At 49.3% G+C, this 20,034-nt stretch overlaps 1 protein-coding gene across 1 annotated transcript in view; it reads right to left on the bottom strand.

Annotated features, from left to right (window-relative positions):
* LOC118377970 (histone-lysine N-methyltransferase NSD2) overlaps nucleotides 1-20,034 on the bottom strand; it is a 51,369-nt gene that overhangs the window by 27,330 nt on the left and 4,005 nt on the right. The window contains 13 exon segments of the mRNA XM_052506502.1: nucleotides 2,116-2,322; nucleotides 3,271-3,397; nucleotides 7,255-7,489; nucleotides 13,307-13,317; nucleotides 13,418-13,527; nucleotides 13,810-13,975; nucleotides 15,820-16,049; nucleotides 16,052-16,163; nucleotides 16,410-16,525; nucleotides 16,528-16,578; nucleotides 16,752-16,917; nucleotides 17,156-17,451; nucleotides 17,453-17,814. Coding sequence (XP_052362462.1) covers nucleotides 2,116-2,322; nucleotides 3,271-3,397; nucleotides 7,255-7,489; nucleotides 13,307-13,317; nucleotides 13,418-13,527; nucleotides 13,810-13,975; nucleotides 15,820-16,049; nucleotides 16,052-16,163; nucleotides 16,410-16,525; nucleotides 16,528-16,578; nucleotides 16,752-16,917; nucleotides 17,156-17,451; nucleotides 17,453-17,762 — 2,137 coding nt within the window. The 5' untranslated portion in view covers nucleotides 17,763-17,814.

Raw genomic sequence — 20,034 nt, 5'->3', positions numbered from 1 at the left:
TACCCAAACACACTCACTTGTCTCTACCCAAACACACTCCCTTGTCTCTACCCAAACACCCTCCCTTGTCTCTACCCAAACACCCTCCCTTGTCTCTACCCAAACACCCTCCCTTGTCTCTACCCAAACACCCTCCCTTGTCTCTACCCAAACACCCTCCCTTGTCTCTACCCAAACACACTCCTTGTCTCTACCCAAACACACTCCCTTGTCTCTACCCAAACACACTCCCTTGACTCTACCCAAACACACTCCCTTGACTCTACCCAAACACACTCCCTTGTCTCTACCCAAACACACTCCCTTGACTCTACCCAAACACACTCCCTTGTCTCTACCCAAACACACTCCCTTGTCTCTACCCAAACACACTCCCTTGTCTCTACCCAAACACACTCCCTTGTCTCTACCCAAACACACTCCCTTGTCTCTACCCAAACACACTCCCTTGTCTCTACCCAAACACACTCCCTTGTCTCTACCCAAACACACTCCTTGACTCTACCCAAACACACTCCCTTGACTCTACTCAAACACACTCCTTGACTCTACTCAAACACACTCCTTGTCTCTACCCAAACACTACAACACGCATATGATGCTGCTGCCACTCTGTTTATTAACTATGTATAGTCACTATACACCTACCTATATGTACATATTACCTCAATTACCTCTACTAACCATACCTTTGCACATTGACTCGGTACTGATACTCCTATATAGACATATTATTTTGTTTTTTAAACCTCTGTATTGTTGATTAAGGGCTCGTAAGTAAGCATTTCACAATACCTTTTCTATTTGGCGCACGTGACAAATAAAATTTGATTTTGATTTATAAAGCCCGGACATTAACAGTTAGGATATTGATTATAGACATAATTAAGTTGGAGTTTCCTCTCCTCACTTTTCTTAGAAAATAAGTCAAGGGCTGTTTCCTTAATACCTCCCTCTGCTGCTGCCTCCATTGTTCTCAACGCCATTATGCCAATCGCAACTTGGTCTAGGAAAAGGCGCCAATTTAAAACCACACTGATGTGTTTCAGAACCACGGACAGCGACCACTATCCAATGCAGGAGAACGCGCATGTTATAAAATCATTTTTATTAGTGTTGCACCAATGTTCTTACTTAATATAACCACATATAACCATATGCAATTTCAGTAGCACGTCTTAGAGTGACGGACTGGGCCATCCCAACGGATCAGTCCACTCAGACAGGAGCCAGTCAGACACCATGGAAGAAAAAGAAAGTTCTATTTCCGACTGCTCAACTAAAGACATTTCGGTCGACCAACAGCCGACAGATCTCAGAGTTAAAACTAGCCATTGACTAAATCATCTCAGGGAAAGTGTTTAATGGTCAGGGACCCAGTCTGCTTCACCCTCGGTAGTCTAGGGTTAGGGACCCAGTCTGCTTCACCCTCGGTAGTCTAGGGTCAGGGACCCAGTCTGCTTCACCCTCGGTAGTCTAGGGTTAGGGACCCAGTCTGCTTCACCCTCGGTAGTCTAGGGTTAGGGACCCAGTCTGCTTCACCCTCGGTAGTCTAGGGTAAGGGACCCAGTCTGCTTCACCCTCGGTAGTCTAGGGTCAGGGACCCAGTCTGCTTCACCCTCGGTAGTCTAGGGTTAGGGACCCAGTCTGCTTCACCCTCGGTAGTCTAGGGTCAGGGACCCAGTCTGCTTCACCCTCGGTAGTCTAGGGTCAGGGACCCAGTCTGCTTCACCTCGGTAGTCTAGGGTTAGGGACCCAGTCTGCTTCACCTCGGTAGTCTAGGGTTAGGGACCCAGTCTGCTTCACCCTCGGTAGTCTAGGGGTTAGGGACCCAGTCTGCTTCACCCTCGGTAGTCTGGGGTCAGGGACCCAGTCTGCTTCACCCTCGGTAGTCTAGGGTTAGGGTACTGACTCTCACCCCGGTAGCCTAGGGTTAGGGTACTGACTCACCCTTGGTAGCCTAGGGTTAGGTACTGACTCACCCTTGGTAGCCTAGGGTTAGGGGTACTGACTCACCCTTGGTAGCCTAGGGTTAGGGTACTGACTCACCCTTGGTAGCCTAGGGTTAGGGTACTGACTCACCCTTGGTAGCCTAGGGTTAGGGTACTGACTCACCCTTGGTAGCCTTGGGTTTAGAGTGGCAGCTGAGACAGGAGTGGAGGGGCAGCGGAAGCCCTTGTCGAAAACCGTGAGGGCGTTGGGAGCGGACGCAGGCTTCATGGTAGAACTTCCCCACAGTGCTGCACGTTACAGCGATGCACCTGCACCTGAAACCTGGTGCACCCCGATCAGCACTGGAGAACACGGAGTCAGGGTGAAACACTGGAGAGAGACCAGGGGTGAAACACTGGAGAGAGACGGAGTCAGGGGTGAAACACTGGAGAGAGACGGAGTCAGGTGAAACACTGGAGAGAGACGGAGTCAGGGTGAAACACTGGAGAGAGACGGAGTCAGGGTGAAACACTGGAGAGAGACGGAGTCAGGGTGAAACACTGGAGAGAGACGGAGTCAGGGTGAAACACTGGAGAGAGACGGAGTCAGGGTGAACACTGGAGAGAGACGGAGTCAGGGTGAAACACTGGAGAGAGACGGAGTCAGGGTGAAACACTGGAGAGAGACGGAGTCAGGGTGAAACACTGGAGAGAGACGGAGTCAGGGTGAAACACTGGAGAGAGACGGAGTCAGGGTGGGAGAGAGACGGAGTCAGGGTGAAACACTGGAGAGAGACGGAGTCAGAGTGAAACACTGGAGAGAGACGGAGGGTGAAAAGGAGACGGAGTGAAACACTGGAGAGAGACGGAGTCAGGGTGAAACACTGGAGAGAGACGGAGTCAGGTCAGGGTGAAACACTGAGAGAGACGGAGTCAGAGTGAAACACTGGAGAGAGACGGAGTCAGGGTGAAACACTGGGGTGAAACACTGGAGAGAGACGGAGTCAGGGTGAAACACTGGAGAGAGACGGAGGAAACACTGAGAGGGTCAGGGTGAAACACTGGAGAGAGACGGAGTCAGGGTGAAACACTGGAGACATGCCTGAGCCCATGAAACACTGAGAGACTGCTAAACACTGACAGGGTGAAACACTGAGAGAGACGGAGAGGAGAGAGAGACGGAGAGACAAGGTTGAAACACTGGAGAGAGACGGAGAGATTTAACCAGTCATCACCTGAGCTGCTACAGACAGGATGACCCTGTTCTTACCTGAGTGCTACAGACAGGATGACCCTGTTCTTACCTGAGGTGCTACAGACAGGATGACCCTGTTCTTACCTGAGGTGCAGTCTGGACAGAGCAGCTTGTCCTGTGGTTTCAGGGTGGATCCTAGACAGGAGAGGTGAAAGGACCCACAGCACTGACCCTCACATGGCACCACATCCTCTCCAGCCTGCTCACACACCTACAACAAACACCGTCAGCAACATAGTGAACCCAACACCGACAGACAGCAACATAGTGAACCCCACACCAACAGACAGCAACATAGTGAACCCCACACCGACAACAGACAACAGCATAGTGAACCCCACACCGACAACAGCATAGTGAACCCCACACCGACAGACAGCAACATAGTGAACCCCACACCGACAAGTCAGCAACATAGTGAACCCCACACCGACAACAGACAGCAGCATAGTGAACCCCACACCGACAGACAGCAGCATAGGGAACCCCCACCGACAACAGACAAGCAGCATAGTGAACCCCACACCGACAGACAGCAGCATAGTGAACCCCACACCGACAGACAGCAAACATAGTGAACCCCACACCGACAACAGACAGCAGCATAGTGAACCCCACACCGACAACAGACAGCAACATAGTGAACCCCCACACCGACAACAGACAGACAGCAACATAGTGAACCCCACACCCCCGACAACAGACAGCAACATAGTGAACCCCACACCGACAACAGTCAGCAGCATAGTGAACCCCACACCGACAACAGACAGCAAACATAGTGAACCCCACACCGACAACAGACAGCAACATAGTGAACCCCACACCGACAACAGTCAGCAACATAGTGAACCCTACACCGACAACAGACAGCAACATAGTGAACCCCACACCGACAACAGACAGACAGCAACATAGTGAACCCCACACCGACAACAGACAGACAGCAACATAGTGAACCCCACACCGACAACAGTCAGCAGCATATAGTGAACCCCACACCGACAACAGACAGACAGCAACATAGTGAACCCCACACCGACAACAGACAGACAGCAGCATAGTGAACCCCACACCGACAACAGACAGACAGCAACATAGTGAACCCCACACCGACAACAGACAGCAGCATAGTGAACCCCACACCGACAACAGACAGCAGCATAGTGAACCCCACACCGACAACAGACAGACAGCAACATAGTGAACCCCACACCGACAACAGTCAGCAGCATAATGAACCCCACACAGACAACAGACAGCATAGTGAACCCCACACCGACAACAGTCAGCAGCATAGTGAACCCCCACCGACAACAGACAGACAGCAACATAGTGAACCCCACACCGACAACAGTCAGCAACATAGTGAACCCCACACCGACAACAGACAGACAGCAACATAGTGAACCCCACACCGACAACAGACAGCAACATAGTGAACCCCACACCGACAACAGACAGCAACATAGTGAACCCCACACCGACAACAGTCAGCAGCATAGTGAACCCCACACCGACAACAGACAGACAGCAACATAGTGAACCCCACAATGACAACAGTCAGCAGCATAGTGAACCCCCACCGACAACAGACAGCAACATAGTGAACCCCACACCGACAACAGTCAGCAGCATAGTGAACCCCACACAGACAACAGACAGCAGCATAGTGAACCCCACACCGACAACAGACAGACAGCAACATAGTGAACCCCACACCGACAACAGACAGACAGCAACATAGTGAACCCCACACCGACAACAGACAGACAGCAACATAGTGAACCCCACACCGACAGACAGCAACATAGTGAACCCCACACCGACAACAGTCAGCAGCATAGTGAACCCCACACCGACAACAGACAGCAGCATAGTGAACCCCACACCGACAACAGACAGCAGCATAGTGAACCCCACACCGACAGACAGCAACATAGTGAACCCCACACCGACAGACAGCAACATAGTGAACCCCACACCGACAACAGTCAGCAGCATAGTGAACCCCACACCGACAACAGTCAGCAGCATAGTGAACCCCACACAGACAACAGACAGCAGCATAGTGAACCCCACACCGACAACAGTCAGCAGCATAGTGAACCCCACACCGACAACAGACAGACAGCAACATAGTGAACCCCACACCGACAACAGACAGACAGCAACATAGTGAACCCCACACCGACAGACAGCAACATAGTGAACCCCACACCGACAACAGACAGTCAGCAACATAGTGAACCCCACACCGACAACAGACAGTCAGCAACATAGTGAACCCCACACCGACAGACAGCAGCATAGTGAACCCCACACCGACAACAGACAGTCAGCAACATAGTGAACCCCACACCGACAACAGACAGCAACATAGTGAACCCCACACCGACAACAGACAGCAACATAGTGAACCCCACACCGACAACAGACAGCAACATAGTGAACCCCACACCGACAACAGTCAGCAGCATAGTGAACCCCACACAGACAACAGTCAGCAGCATAGTGAACCCCACACAGACAACAGACAGCAGCATAGTGAACCCCACACCGACAACAGTCAGCAGCATAGTGAACCCCACACCGACAACAGACAGACAGCAACATAGTGAACCCCACACCGACAACAGTCAGCAGCATAGTGAACCCCACACCGACAACAGACAGCAGCATAGTGAACCCCACACCGACAACAGACAGCAGCATAGTGAACCCCACACCGACAACAGACAGCAGCATAGTGAACCCCACACCGACAGACAGCAACATAGTGAACCCCACACCGACAACAGACAGACAGCAACATAGTGAACCCCACACCGACAACAGCATAGTGAACCCCACACCGACAACAGACAGCAACATAGTGAACCCCCACACCGACAACAGACAGCAACATAGTGAACCCCACACCGACAGACAGCAACATAGTGAACCCCACACCGACAGACAGCAGCATAGTGAACCCCACACCGACAGACAGCAGCATAGTGAACCCCACGCCGACAACAGACAGCAGCATAGTGAACCCCACACCGACAGACAGCAGCATAGTGAACCCCACACCGACAACAGACAGCAACATAGTGAACCCCACACCGACAACAGACAGCAACATAGTGAACCCCACACCGACAACAGACAGCAACATAGTGAACCCCACACCGACAACAGACAGCAGCATAGTGAACCCCACACCGACAACAGACAGCAACATAGTGAACCCCACACCGACAGACAGCAACATAGTGAACCCCACACCGACAACAGTCAGCAGCATAGTGAACCCCACACAGACAACAGTCAGCAGCATAGTGAACCCCACACCGACAACAGACAGCAGCATAGTGAACCCCACACCGACAACAGACAGACAGCAACATAGTGAACCCCACACCGACAACAGACAGACAGCAACATAGTGAACCCCACACCGACAACAGACAGACAGAAACATAGTGAACCCCACACCGACAACAGACAGACAGCAACATAGTGAACCCCACACCGACAACAGTCAGCAGCATAGTGAACCCCACACCGACAACAGACAGCAGCATAGTGAACCCCACACAAACAGACAGCAGCATAGTGAACCCCACACCGACAACAGACAGCAGCATAGTGAACCCCACACCGACAACAGACAGCAGCATAGTGAACCCCACACCGACAACAGACAGCAACATAGTGAACCCCACACCGACAACAGACAGACAGCAACATAGTGAACCCCACACCGACAGACAGCAGCATAGTGAACCCCACACCGACAACAGACAGCAACATAGTGAACCCCACACCGACAACAGACAGCAACATAGTGAACCCCACACCGACAACAGACAGCAACATAGTGAACCCCACACCGACAACAGACAGCAGCATAGTGAACCCCACACCGACAACAGACAGCAACATAGTGAACCCCACACCGACAACAGACAGCAGCATAGTGAACCCCACACCGACAACAGACAGCAACATAGTGACCCACACATCTACAAACAGAACACACTGAAACTCCTCCCCCAACACTAGGAGATGAGCTGTTCTCACCTGACAGACAGATTCCTTCTTGGGGCCTCCTCCGTTAGTCTTCTTGGCCCCGTTGGCCTGGTCTATGCTGTCACTGGGGGACTCTGGACGCTCCTCACTGCCAGAGCCCTCTGGCTCAGGACTGGCTGCTGCTCTCTTCCTCTTCTTGGTCTGGGAGGCTGCTAACTGGCTGGCTGAGTCCAGCCTCCTCTTCCTGATTGGCTTTGTCTTCTCTAGTTCTTTAGAACAAGGAATCCTTTAACATGTGTCTCTGTTTTCTTTCTGTTTCTCTTCTTCGTGGGGGGCGGAGGACTCTGCTGACACAGCCTGGGGTTAGAGTTAGGAGAGGAAGATCCGACTCGTCATCATCATCATGGACATCTAAAAGGCAACATACTGGCAGTGTTTTCCAAAGCATATGGAGTAGCCAGCCAACTAGAAAAAGGGGCCAGACAGGTCCCCACGGGCCAGCTTGGTGTTGGTGGCCTCCGGTACATTCTAATGCCTTGATTCCATCCAAAACACGCAGCTAAATGATTTAATGCTTTAATTGAGTTTACTTCCCAGAGAAAAAGTCCTGCGGGGTCTAGTTTTGTCTTATCTTGATTATTGTCCAGTCCTGTGGTCGAGTGCTGCAAGGATAGACCTAGTTAAGCTGCAGCTGTCGGGCTGCGTGTGTGCGTATTGATGTGTAGTAGAGGTCGACCGAGTAATCGGAATGGCCGATTAATTAGGGCCGATTTCAAGTTTTCTTAACAATCCGAAATCGGTATTTATGGACACAGATTTGGCCTAATTTGTTTTACACCTTTATTTAACTAGGCAAGTCAGTTAAGAACACATTCTTATTTTCAATGACCTAGGCCTAGGAACGGTTAGGGTTAACTTGCCTTGTTCAAGGGCAGAGCGACAGATTTTTACATTGTCAGCTCGGGGATTCAATCTTGCAACCTTACAGTTCACTAGTCCAACGCTCCTAACCACCTGCCTCTCATTGCTCTCCACGAGGAGCCTGCCAGTTACGCGCATGCAGTAGAAGACAAGGTAAGTTGCTAGCTAGCATTAAACTTATCTTATAAAAAACAATCAATCAATCATAATCACTAGGTAATTCTACATGGTTGATGATACTAGTTTATCTAGCGTGTCCTGCGTTGAATATAATCGATGCAGTGCGTATTCGTGCTCCCTACACACAGCCATGCTCTTCTCATGCTCCCTACACACAGCCATGCTCTTCTCATGCTCCCTACACACAGCCATGCTCTTCTCATGCTCCCTACACACAGCCATGGTCTTCTCATGCTCCCTACACACAGCCATGGTCTTTTCTAATTACTGTGTGTGTATAGCGAAGTTATTTTTATTCCTCAGGTCACTATTTCTATTTAATAATATCTTTAACTCTGCGTTGTTGGAAACGGACCCATAAGTAAGCATTTTACTGTTCGTCTACACCCGTTGTCTACAGAGCATGTGGCAATTCAAATTTGAGTAAATGGCCTATGCACCACGACTCTGCGTGGCTGGCTATGTGAAACACAAAAGAAAAGAAAATAATTTGCCAGAAAACTAGGCTAAGTTAATTTCGACTCATCATTCGTTACCCCTTACCATTGTAATGTATGTGCAAATTCACTCGTAGGAGCATCATGCTCTCTCCCTCTTTAATGTAATGAAATTTGACTGCAACCAGCTACAGCGCACACATCACACAGGTACCAGGAGGTGGAACAGACTGTCAAACCAGCAGTGTCCCCTGTCATTGCTCGCTTTGTGACTGACGGGTGACTTTCCTCTCAATAGATCGCTAAGAGATGCATATCGTTCATTCTAGGAGGAGAGGGCTCAACTTAATTTTCTGACTACAGAATTTAAACTTTTAAATTAAAGGTAGACTGGTTAATATGAAGTGGAAAAGTATTACCGGCTGTTTAGCTGACAACCAGTGCAAATTGTCATACTGGACACACCACTGTTTTGTACCGTATAATAACTCACTGGACACACCACTGTGTCATAACTCATAATAACTCACTGGACACACCACTGTGTCATACCTTGATTTGTCTAATCTTAGCAATTTCTTCTTAGCTAGCTACATAGCCGTCCTTGTATCAGAGATAATTGCATAATTATCGTATTTCGTCGCCCTAACGTAGCCTTCACTGCTATTCGCCCAGGAGCTAGCAAACGCTAGCTAACGCCCACAGATTAGCATCACTGTAGTGCTATTCACTCAACTGAACGACTTGATTAGTTTAGTGTTAGCTAGCTACATAGCTGTCTTTGTTTCAAGATAATTGTGTAGTTTAGAGTGTGTAGTCTTGGAGTGATTATCTTAATTCACTGAGGTTCGCTAGCCAGCTATTTGTCGTCCTTAACGTAGGAGACTCTGCTAGCTAGCCAACAGCTAACAGCTAACAGCTAGCCAACGTCACCACACACACGTCTACTGAATCGAATTCAACAACCCGGTCAGGTAGTATCACATTTTCATTTCACTTCATTACAGCACAACGGTTTGATTTGTTTGATCGTAGCTAGCTACATAGCTAGCTACATAGCCGTCTTTGTTTCAAAGATAATTGTGTAGTCTAGAGCGATTTCCTAGGTTAGCTAGCCAGCTATTGTGCGTTCTTTTAGCATGCAACGTAACGTAAACAACACTGCTAGCTAGCCAGCTAGCCCCGAATAGTAGCACTGTAGAAACTATTACACTCAACGAACGACTTGATTAGTGTAGTGTCAACAAACGCAGCTACTGCCAGCTAGCCTACTTCAGCAGTACTGTATCATTTTAATCATTTTAGTCAATAAGATTCTTGCTACGTAAGCTTAACTTTCTGAACATTCGAGACGTGTAGTCCACTTGTCATTCAATCTCCTTGCATTAGCGTAGCCTCTTCTGTAGCCTGTCAACTATGTGTCTGTCTATCCCTGTTCTCTCCTCTCTGCACAGACCATACAAACGCTCCACACCGCGTGGCGCGGCCACCTAATCTGGTGGTCCCAGCGCGTCGACCCACGTGGAGTTCCAGGTCTCCGGTAGCCTCTGGAACTGCCGATCTGCGGCCAACAAGGCAGAGTTCATCTCAGCCTATGCCTCCCTCCAGTCCCTTGACTTCTTGGCACTGACGGAAACATGGATCACCACAGATAACACTGCTACTCCTACTGCTCTCTCCTCGTCCGCCCACGTGTTCTCGCACACCCGAGCTCCTGGTCAGCGGGGTGGTGGCACCGGGATCCTCATCTCTCCCAAGTGGTCTTTCTCTCTTTCTCCCCTTACCCATCTGTCTATCGCCTCCTTTGAATTCCATGCTGTCACAGTTACCAGCCCTTTCAAGCTTAACATCCTTATCATTTATCGCCCTCCAGGTTCCCTTGGAGAGTTCATCAATGAGCTTGATGCCTTGATAAGCTCCTTTCCTGAGGACGGCTCACCTCTCACAGTTCTGGGCGACTTTAACCTCCCCACGTCTACCTTTGACTCATTCCTCTCTGCCTCCTTCCTTCCACTCCTCTCCTCTTTTGACCTCACCCTCTCACCTTCCCCCCTACTCACAAGGCAGGCAATACGCTTGACCTCATCTTTACTAGATGCTGTTCTTCCACTAACCTCATTGCAACTCCCTCCAAGTCTCCGACCACTACCTTGTATCCTTTTCCCTCTCGCTCTCATCCAACACTTCCCACACTGCCCCTACTCGGATGGTATCGCGCCGTCCCAACCTTCGCTCTCTCTCCCCCGCTACTCTCTCCTCTTCCATCCTATCATCTCTTCCCTCTGCTCAAACTTTCTCCAACCTATCTCCTGATTCTGCCTCCTCAACCCTCCTCTCCTCCTTTCTGCATCCTTTGACTCTCTATGTCCCCTATCCTCCAGGCCGGCTCGGTCCTCCCCTCCCGCTCCGTGGCTCGACGACTCATTGCGAGCTCACAGAACAGGGCTCCGGGCAGCCGGCGGAAATGGAGGAAAACTCGCCTCCCTGCGGACCTGGCATCCTTTCACTCCCCCTCCTCTCTACATTTTCCTCCTCTGTCTCTGCTGCTAAAGCCACTTTCTACCATTCTAAATTCCAAGCATCTGCCTCTAACCCTAGGAAGCTCTTTGCCACCTTCTCCTCCCTCCTGAATCCCCCCTCCTCCCTCTCTGCAGATGACTTCGTCAACCATTTTGAAAAGAAGGTCGATGACATCCGATCCTCGTTTGCTAAGTCAAACGACACCGCTGGTTCTGCTCACACTGCCCTACCCTATGCTCTGACCTCTTTCCCCTCTCTCTCCAGATGAAATCTTGCGTCTTGTGACGGCCGGCCGCCCAACAACCTGCCAGCTTGAACCTATCCCCTCCTCTCTTCTCCAGACCATTTCCGGAGACCTTCTCCCTTACCTCACCTCGCTCATCAACTCATCCCTGACTGCTGGCTACGTCCCTCCCGTCTTCAAGAGAGCGAGAGTTGCACCCCTTCTGAAAAAACCTACACTCGATCCCTCCGATGTCAACAACTACAGACCAGTATCCCTTCTCTCTTTTCTCTCCAAAACTCTTGAGCGTGCCGTCCTTGGCCAGCTCTCCCGCTATCTCTCTCAGAATGACCTTCTTGATCCAAATCAGTCAGGTTTCAAGACTAGTCATTCAACTGAGACTGCTCTTCTCTGTATCACGGAGGCGCTCCGCACTGCTAAAGCTAACTCTCTCTCCTCTGCTCTCATCCTTCTAGACCTATCGGCTGCCTTCGATACTGTGAACCATCAGATCCTCCTCTCCACCCTCTCCGAGTTGGGCATCTCCGGCGCGGCCCACGCTTGATTGCGTCCTACCTGACAGGTCGCTCCTACCAGGTGGCGTGGCGAGAATCTGTCTCCTCACCACGCGCTCTCACCACTGGTGTCCCCCAGGGCTCTGTTCTAGGCCCTCTCTTATTCTCGCTATACACCAAGTCACTTGGCTCTGTCATAACTTCACATGGTCTCTCCTATCATTGCTATGCAGACGACACACAATTAATCTTCTCCTTTCCCCCTTCTGATGACCAGGTGGCGAATCGCATCTCTGCATGTCTGGCAGACATATCAGTGTGGATGACGGATCACCACCTCAAGCTGAACCTCAGCAAGACGGAGCTCCTCTTCCTCCCGGGAAGGACTGCCCGTTCCATGATCTCGCCATCACGGTTGACAACTCCATTGTGTCCTCCTCCCAGAGCGCTAAGAACCTTGGCGTGATCCTGGACAACACCCTGTCGTTCTCAACTAACATCAAGGCGGTGTCCCGTTCCTGTAGGTTCATGCTCTACAACATCCGCAGAGTACGACCCTGCCTCACACAGGAAGCGGCGCAGGTCCTAATCCAGGCACTTGTCATCTCCCGTCTTGATTACTGCAACTCGCTGTTGGCTGGGCTCCCTGCCTGTGCCATTAAACCCTACAACTCATCCAGAACGCCGCAGCCCGTCTGGTGTTCAACCTTCCCAAGTTCTCTCACGTCACCCCGCTCCTCCGCTCTCTCCACTGGCTTCCAGTTGAAGCTCGCATCCGCTACAAGAACATGGTGCTTGCCTACGGAGCTGTGAGGGAACGGCACCTCAGTACCCCCAGGCTCTGATCAGGCCCTACACCCAAACAAGGGCACTGCGTTCATCCACCTCTGGCCTGCTCGCCTCCCTACCACTGAGGAAGTACAGTTCCCGCTCAGCCCAGTCAAAACTGTTCGCTGCTCTGGCCCCCAATGGTGGAACACACTCCCTCACGACGCCAGGACAGCGGAGTCAATCACCACCTTCCGGAGACACCTGAAACCCCACCTCTTCAAGGAATACCTAGGATAGGGTAAGTAATCCTTCTCACCCCCCGTAAAAAGATTTAGATGCACTATTGTAAAGTGGCTGTTCCACTGGATGTCATAAGGTGTATGCACCAATTTGTAAGTCGCTCTGGATAAGAGCGTCTGCTAAATTACTTAAATGTAAATGTAATACCTTATAATAACTCACTGGACACACCACTGTGTCATACCTTATAATAACTCACTGGACACACCACTGTGTCATACCTTATAATAACTCACTGGACACACCACTGTGTCATACCGTATTATAACTCACTGGACACAACACTGTTTCATACCTTATAATAACTCACTGGACACACCACTGTGTCATACCGTATAATAACTCACCTTCTGTTTGTCGCCAACTTCGCGTTTCTTCTTGGGTTGTTGGTCCTTGTCCTCATCGATTTCTAGAGCTTGTTTACAAGGCAGCTGCTTCTTCTGACAATCCTTCTCAGCTGGAAACAAGTTAGAGGCCAGATTGTGGTAAAACTACAACTGACAGACCCTCATGAGAAACATTCACCTGATCAGTAGAGACTGTGGAACTAACGGCAAGTATGAACAACAACTTTTCACCTTTAGGTTCTGCCTTCAGCTGTTCTTTAACAGGAAATGTACCGGTACCTTTTTTTAGCTAGGTGGAAAACCGAAAATGTTAGCTAATCTCTGACACTTTTTACAAAACTAAACTAACCCCTACCTATCACTGACGATATTTTGATATGACCCCAACTTACCTACAGGTGCATGTGACAGGGTTTCTAGCATGTTGGTAGTCAAGGCAACCCCCTTGGACCTCTTCCTCCCTGTCTTGGCAGGTAGTTGAGATTTCAGTTTGGACGTCTTCTGTTTCTGCTCGTGAGGTTCAAGTAGTTCAGTCTCTGAGCTAGGGGAGACAAGATCCTACAAACAACAACTTCCTCAAAATAAGGACAACACAAGAGTGAAAACAGTCCCTTCTAAACACAATACATTTGGCCTGTAAATAGCATAGTATATCAGTCCCTTCCTGTAAATAGCATAGTATATCAGTCCCTTCCTGTAAATAACAGTATGTCAGTCCCTTCCTGTAAATAACAGTATGTCAGTCCCTTCCTGTAAATACCAGTATGTCAGTCCCTTCCTGTAAATAACATAGTATGTCATTCCCTTCCTGTAAATAACAGTATGTCAGTCTCTTCCTGTAAATAACATAGTATTGTCAGTCCCTTCCTGTAAATAACACAGTATGTCAGTCCCTTCCTGTAAATAACAGTATATCAGTCCCTTCCTGTAAATAACAGTATGTCAGTCCCTTCCTGTAAATAACAGTATGTCAGTCCCTTCCTGTAAATAACAGTATGTCAGTCCCTTCCTGTAAATAACACAGTATGTCAGTCCCTTCCTGTAAATAGCATAGTATGTCAGTCCCTTCCTGTAAATAACATAGTATCAGTCCCTTCCTGTAAATAACAGTATGTCAGTCCCTTCCTGTAAATAACATAGTAGTGTCAGTCCCTTCCTGTAAATAACAGTATGTCAGTCCCTTCCTGTAAATAACATAGTATATCAGCCCCTTCCTGTAAATAACAGTATTTCAGTCCCTTCCAGGATTCCCATGATTCTGCAATCGCATAATTCACAGCAAAAATCAACCAATCAGCGCATAGTGCGAGAGCTCGCAATTTTGACCAATCCCGCTGAAAGAATCAGAGGAGTGCCGCTTTGGTAGGGCGGTCGGCACTCTGCTAACCTTGGCTTTTGGTAGGGCGGTCGGCACTCTGCTAACCTTGGCTTTGGTAGGGCGGTCGGCACTCTGCTAACCTTGGCTTTGGTAGGGCGGTCGGCACTCTGCTAACCTTGGCTTTGGTAGGCGGTCGGCACTCTGCTAACCTTGGCTTTGGTAGGGGCGGTCGGCACTCTGCTAACCTTGGCTTTGGTAGGGCGGTTGGCACTCTGCTAACCTTGGCTTTGGTAGGGCGGTCGGCACTCTGCTCTCCCAGTCTGTCTATGGCGAGCACTGCTCAAAGCACCGAGTGCAATTTGCCAGCCGTTTTAAACTCTAAACATTTACGGATCACGAATTAACAAATCTTTCTGGATAAAAATAAATAAATTGTAATACTGTTTTAAAAGTACATCTTCATTATGACCCTTTCAGGATTTTTTTTTTTTAAATCACAATCTCATTAAAAAATTATTAGAAAGAAATATCGATCTTCAAATTGAAAGTGATTGATCACCTTTGAATCTATTTGGGGGCTTTTGAGAGAGAGAAGGAATGGTGCATCCGTGCTGATAGCAAGCCCCAAGCATGATGGAGAGGAGAGGTGTGTGTGGATTTGTTCAGGAAAATAAACACAAATGGGCACTTTAGATGTTTCTAATTGTTTTTGTTATCTGCTGGAAACCATCCTAAAACTGAGCACATGAGACTTTTTATTAATTTATATGAAATTAACGTGGAAAAAAAACAGAAAAAACATAGGATTTCAGAAAAGCTGCCGCAAAAATCAAGCATTTTTGCCGTAGAAATCACAAAAAACTGTTGCGAAATCCTGGAGGGACAGGTATATAAGACCATGAAAATGATTCTAGTTTATCCAGACCTGAGAGGGCATCTCTGTTTGTCCTTTATGGGAGACCAGGACTTTAGTCTTCTTAGTTGTTTCCTTTTTCAGTGTTGAAGTGGTCTGCTTCCATTTCCCTTGTTTCTCAGTTCCATCTGTTGTTCTGGGGCTGCCGCTCTTCTTTTCTCAGTGAAGTGCTGCAGTCTGTGGGGTGGGCTGGGCCTGGGAACTGGTTGGGCTGGGAGACAGGAGGGTCAGCCTGGATAGCTCCTGGTCCGGGGTTTGGGCCTTTGTCTGCTTTGGTCCAAGGTCGAGGCCATGCTCAGCGGGACCGAACTCAGCGGGACCGAGCTCAGCGGGGACATGCTCAGCACAGCCGGGCTCAGCCTGCAGGCGGGGGTTGAGGTGTGGCCCGTTAGTATCGTAGGTAAGGTGTACTTGGCCAGGCGTTCCTCCAGGGCCAGGCTGGCAGCTTCCTTGGCCTGAGTGATGCCCACCACCCATTGGGCATGGAGCTTCCGAGGTACGGAAGAAGTGGTACTCTGGGGACAGAGGACAGTAAAACTCAGAACTACTAGTAAAGGACAGTAGAGCTCAGGCTGACAGTAGAGCTCAGGCTGACAGTAGAGCTCAGGCTGACAGTAGAGCTCAGGCTGACAGTAGAGCTCAGGCTGACAGTAGAGCTCAGGCTGACAGTACAGCTCAGAGGACAGCGATGACATTGCTAGAAAAGGTAGATTTCCTGAAGAAAACTTGAGTAATTGAGTAAGAGTTTAAGGTTACTGTACCTTTCTGTGGAAGACCTGGGAAGATGGTTGTTTGTTGCCATGGCAGAGCTCAACATATTGTTCCTCCCTACTGAAGGAGGCCATGTTCTTCTGAAAGATGTAGCCCCTCTCCGGGTGTTCCCAAAATACTGGACGTGATATAGGATGCCAGGCGTATGGCTGTTAATTGCTAAAAAAAAAAAAAAGTTAAATTAAAAACATTAGTTAGAACTTCTGTGCAAAAATATTCCACTGGTTAATATTGCCATCTAAAACATTATTTCTAATGTCTCTTTTCAATCTAACCAAACTGTGTGTATAAGGACTTGGCAGGTAGTCTGTTCTGTTACTACGTGTTTTTACCTTTGTGTTTGAGGTGTGTGTTGAGTTCTGGGTCGGTAGAGACCATGCAGGGCCACCATGGGTATCCTGACACCTTGGTCCACACGACATCACCCACAGAGAACACTGTATTGACAGGGAGCTCCTCTTCCTGTCTCTGTTCCACCAGAGGACTGGCCTGCTGGATCTGAGAGGAACAGCATGCTGTCAGAAACCTCAATATTAACACTGAGGATCAGGAGGACTCTCACAAACAAGGACTCACAACGAGTGTACGATAAAGTTCTATTGAATCACAAAGACTGACAGGCACAAGTGACACTCTATGATCAACCTTTCATTTGGTCAGGGTCCAGCCCATAGAGACACAACAGTTGTTCTATGTCAATGATCTGGCGTTCTGTGTACTGAACTATAGAACCCACCTGTTGTGGTGCAGCAGTGCCCTCCTCTGGCTGACTGGCAGCTGACATCTCCCCTGGAACTGGGTCATGGTTGGAGGCAAGTTTGTGCAGAGGTTTGGGTTTGATGAGTCTCCTCTTCCTCCCCGCCCTACTGGCTGGAACCAGGAGGTCCTCAGTAGGCAGGTTGGGCCCCTCTCCACAGAACGTCTCGAAACGCGCCGGCTTCCCCTTGGACACCATCTTGGTGATCTTCAGTTTAATCTCGGGAGGTGGCCTTCCTCTGGGGGCTGGGGTGGGAGGAGGGGGCCTCAGTACCCTTCAGGATGGGGGGCTCGGAGGGGCACAGCTTGGGCAGCTTGTCCTGGTCTCCGTTCAGCATGCGGGACGTCAGGTCCTTCAGCCTCTCATGACTATGACCATGAGAGGCCATCTGGTTTAGAACACTGTCCTGGAGCGTCACGGCCAACTGGGAAGCTGCCTTGTCCATCAGCAGGGCAGGGTCCACCCCCAGGTCACCCCCACCCCGACCCATCCTCCCCCCCAGGGGCTCAGATGGCTGCTTCATGCTGACTGGGTTGAGGGCCTCTGGCACCGAGGGCAGAGACCGCCCCTTACTGGTACTGTCCATCCCAGACCATCCCTTACGGTCCATCCCATCCAACTCCAGCCTCACTCAGCTACTGCACAGAGGGGGAAGGAGAGAAATAATGAGTGGTTTAGCAATGCATGTTGGATCTAGGGTGATGCAGAAAGTCTAACTCAACACTCCAATATAACAAAACAATAGTGCAAACGAATAGTGAGTGAAAATGCACAGGCGGATACATCAAACACTGGACTGAAAGCTGATTAAGCTGCGTCGTTAACGCACTAAAATGGCTCCACATTCAAATCTGAACAGTGCAAATTAGCTAGTAGTACAGTTAGCTACTTTGATAACATGCCAACCAACTACAGCTAGAAACTTGGTCATCTGATGCGCACCGAGTGGACACTTTTGTTACAGTATATGATGTGAAATGTAGCAATCAGAAAACTTACCAGGTCGCTAAGCACTCTATAATAGTTGGCTTACTTACTACTGCAATGTCCCAACATTGAATGAATGGCTAGTACATGCAAGGAACAGCTCGCTTGCTAACCACATGCAATGTGGCCCAAACCAACAGTAACGCAGCCAGAATCGCCGACCATGAAAAGACAGACTAACTAGTTATTATATTTCAACAGAAAAATGTAGACATTGCCAATCACATATCACGAATAAATAAAAGTCAATACACTTTTTTTTTTTAAAGTCTCACTCTTTAGGAATATGGTAACATATTTCCTATTTTGAATACTGACTTTGCTAGGATCTCTCGTTAATGGCCCAGGTCAGTTGCAGATAGATAAAGTAGCGTGGCAACTAAACCATAGCAGTAGCCACTAAACCATAGCGGTAGCGTCACTAAACCATAGCGGTAGCGTCTACTAAACCATAGCGGTAGCGTCAACTAAACCATAGCGGTAGCGTCACTAAACCATAGCGGTAGCGTCAACTAAACCATAGCGGTAGCGTCACTAAACCATAGCGGTAGCGTCACTAAACCATAGCGGTGGCGTCTACTAAACCATGGCGGTAGCGTCAAAAACCATAGCGGTAGCGTCACTAAAACCATAGCGGTAGCGTCAACTAAACCATGGTGGTAGCGTCAACTAAACCATAGCCGTAGCGTCAACTAAACCATGGCGGTAGCGTCACTAAACCATGGCGGTAGCGTCAACTAAACAATGGCGGTAGCGTCACTAAACCATAGCAGTAGCGTCACTAAACCATAGCAGTAGCGTCACTAAACCATAGCGGTAGCGTCACTAAACCATAGCGGTAGCGTCAAACCATAGCGGTAGCGTCAACTAAACCATAGCGGTAGCGTCAACTAAACCATAGCGGTAGCGTAACTAAACCATAGCGGTGGCTAAACCATAGCGGTAGCGTCAACTAAACCATAGCGGTAGCGTCAACTAAACCATGGCGGTAGCGTCACTAAACCATGGCGGTAGCGTCACTAAACCATAGCGGTAGCGTCAACTAAACCATGGCGGTAGCGTCACTAAACCATAAACCATGGCGGTAGCGTCAACTAAACCATAGCGGTAGCGTCAACTAAACCATAGCGGTATCGTCAACTAAACCATGGCGGTAGCGTCAACTAAACCATGCGGTAGGCAACTAAACCATAGCGGTAGCGTCAACTAAACCATAGCGGTAGCGTCACTAAACCATGGCGGTAGCTCAACTAAACCATGGCGGTGGCGTCACTAAACCATAGCGGTAGGCGTCAACTAAACCATGGCGGTAGCGTCACTAAACCATGGCGGTAGCGTCCAACTAAACCATAGCGGTAGCGTCAACTAAACCATAGCGGTAGCGGTAGCGTCAACTAAACCATAGCGGTGGCGTCACTAAACCATAGCGGTGGCGTCAACTAAACCATAGCGGTAGCGTCAACTAAACCATAGCAGTAGCGTCAACTAAACCATGGCGGTCAACTAAACCATAGCGGTAGCGTCAACTAAACCATAGCGGTAGCGCGCGGTAGCACTAAACCATAGCGGTAGCGTCACTAAACCATAGCAGTAGCTAACTAAACCATGGCGGTAGCATCAACTAAACCATAGCAGTAGCGTCAACTAAACCATGCGGTAGCGTCACTAAACCATAGCGGTAGCGTCAACTAAACCATGGCGGTAGCGTAGCGGTAGCGTCAACTAAACCATGGCGGTAGCATCAACTAAACCATAGCAGTAGCGTCAACTAAACCATAGCAGTAGCGTCAACTAAACCATGCGGTAGCGTCCAACTAAACCATGGCGGTAGCGTAACTAAACCATAGCGGTAGCGTCAAACCATAGCGGTA

Source organism: Oncorhynchus keta, unplaced genomic scaffold (genome assembly GCF_023373465.1).
Source record: "Oncorhynchus keta strain PuntledgeMale-10-30-2019 unplaced genomic scaffold, Oket_V2 Un_contig_2648_pilon_pilon, whole genome shotgun sequence".
NCBI classification, from domain to species: Eukaryota; Metazoa; Chordata; class Actinopteri; order Salmoniformes; family Salmonidae; genus Oncorhynchus; species Oncorhynchus keta.
This window is presented reverse-complemented; position numbering and strand designations above follow the sequence as displayed.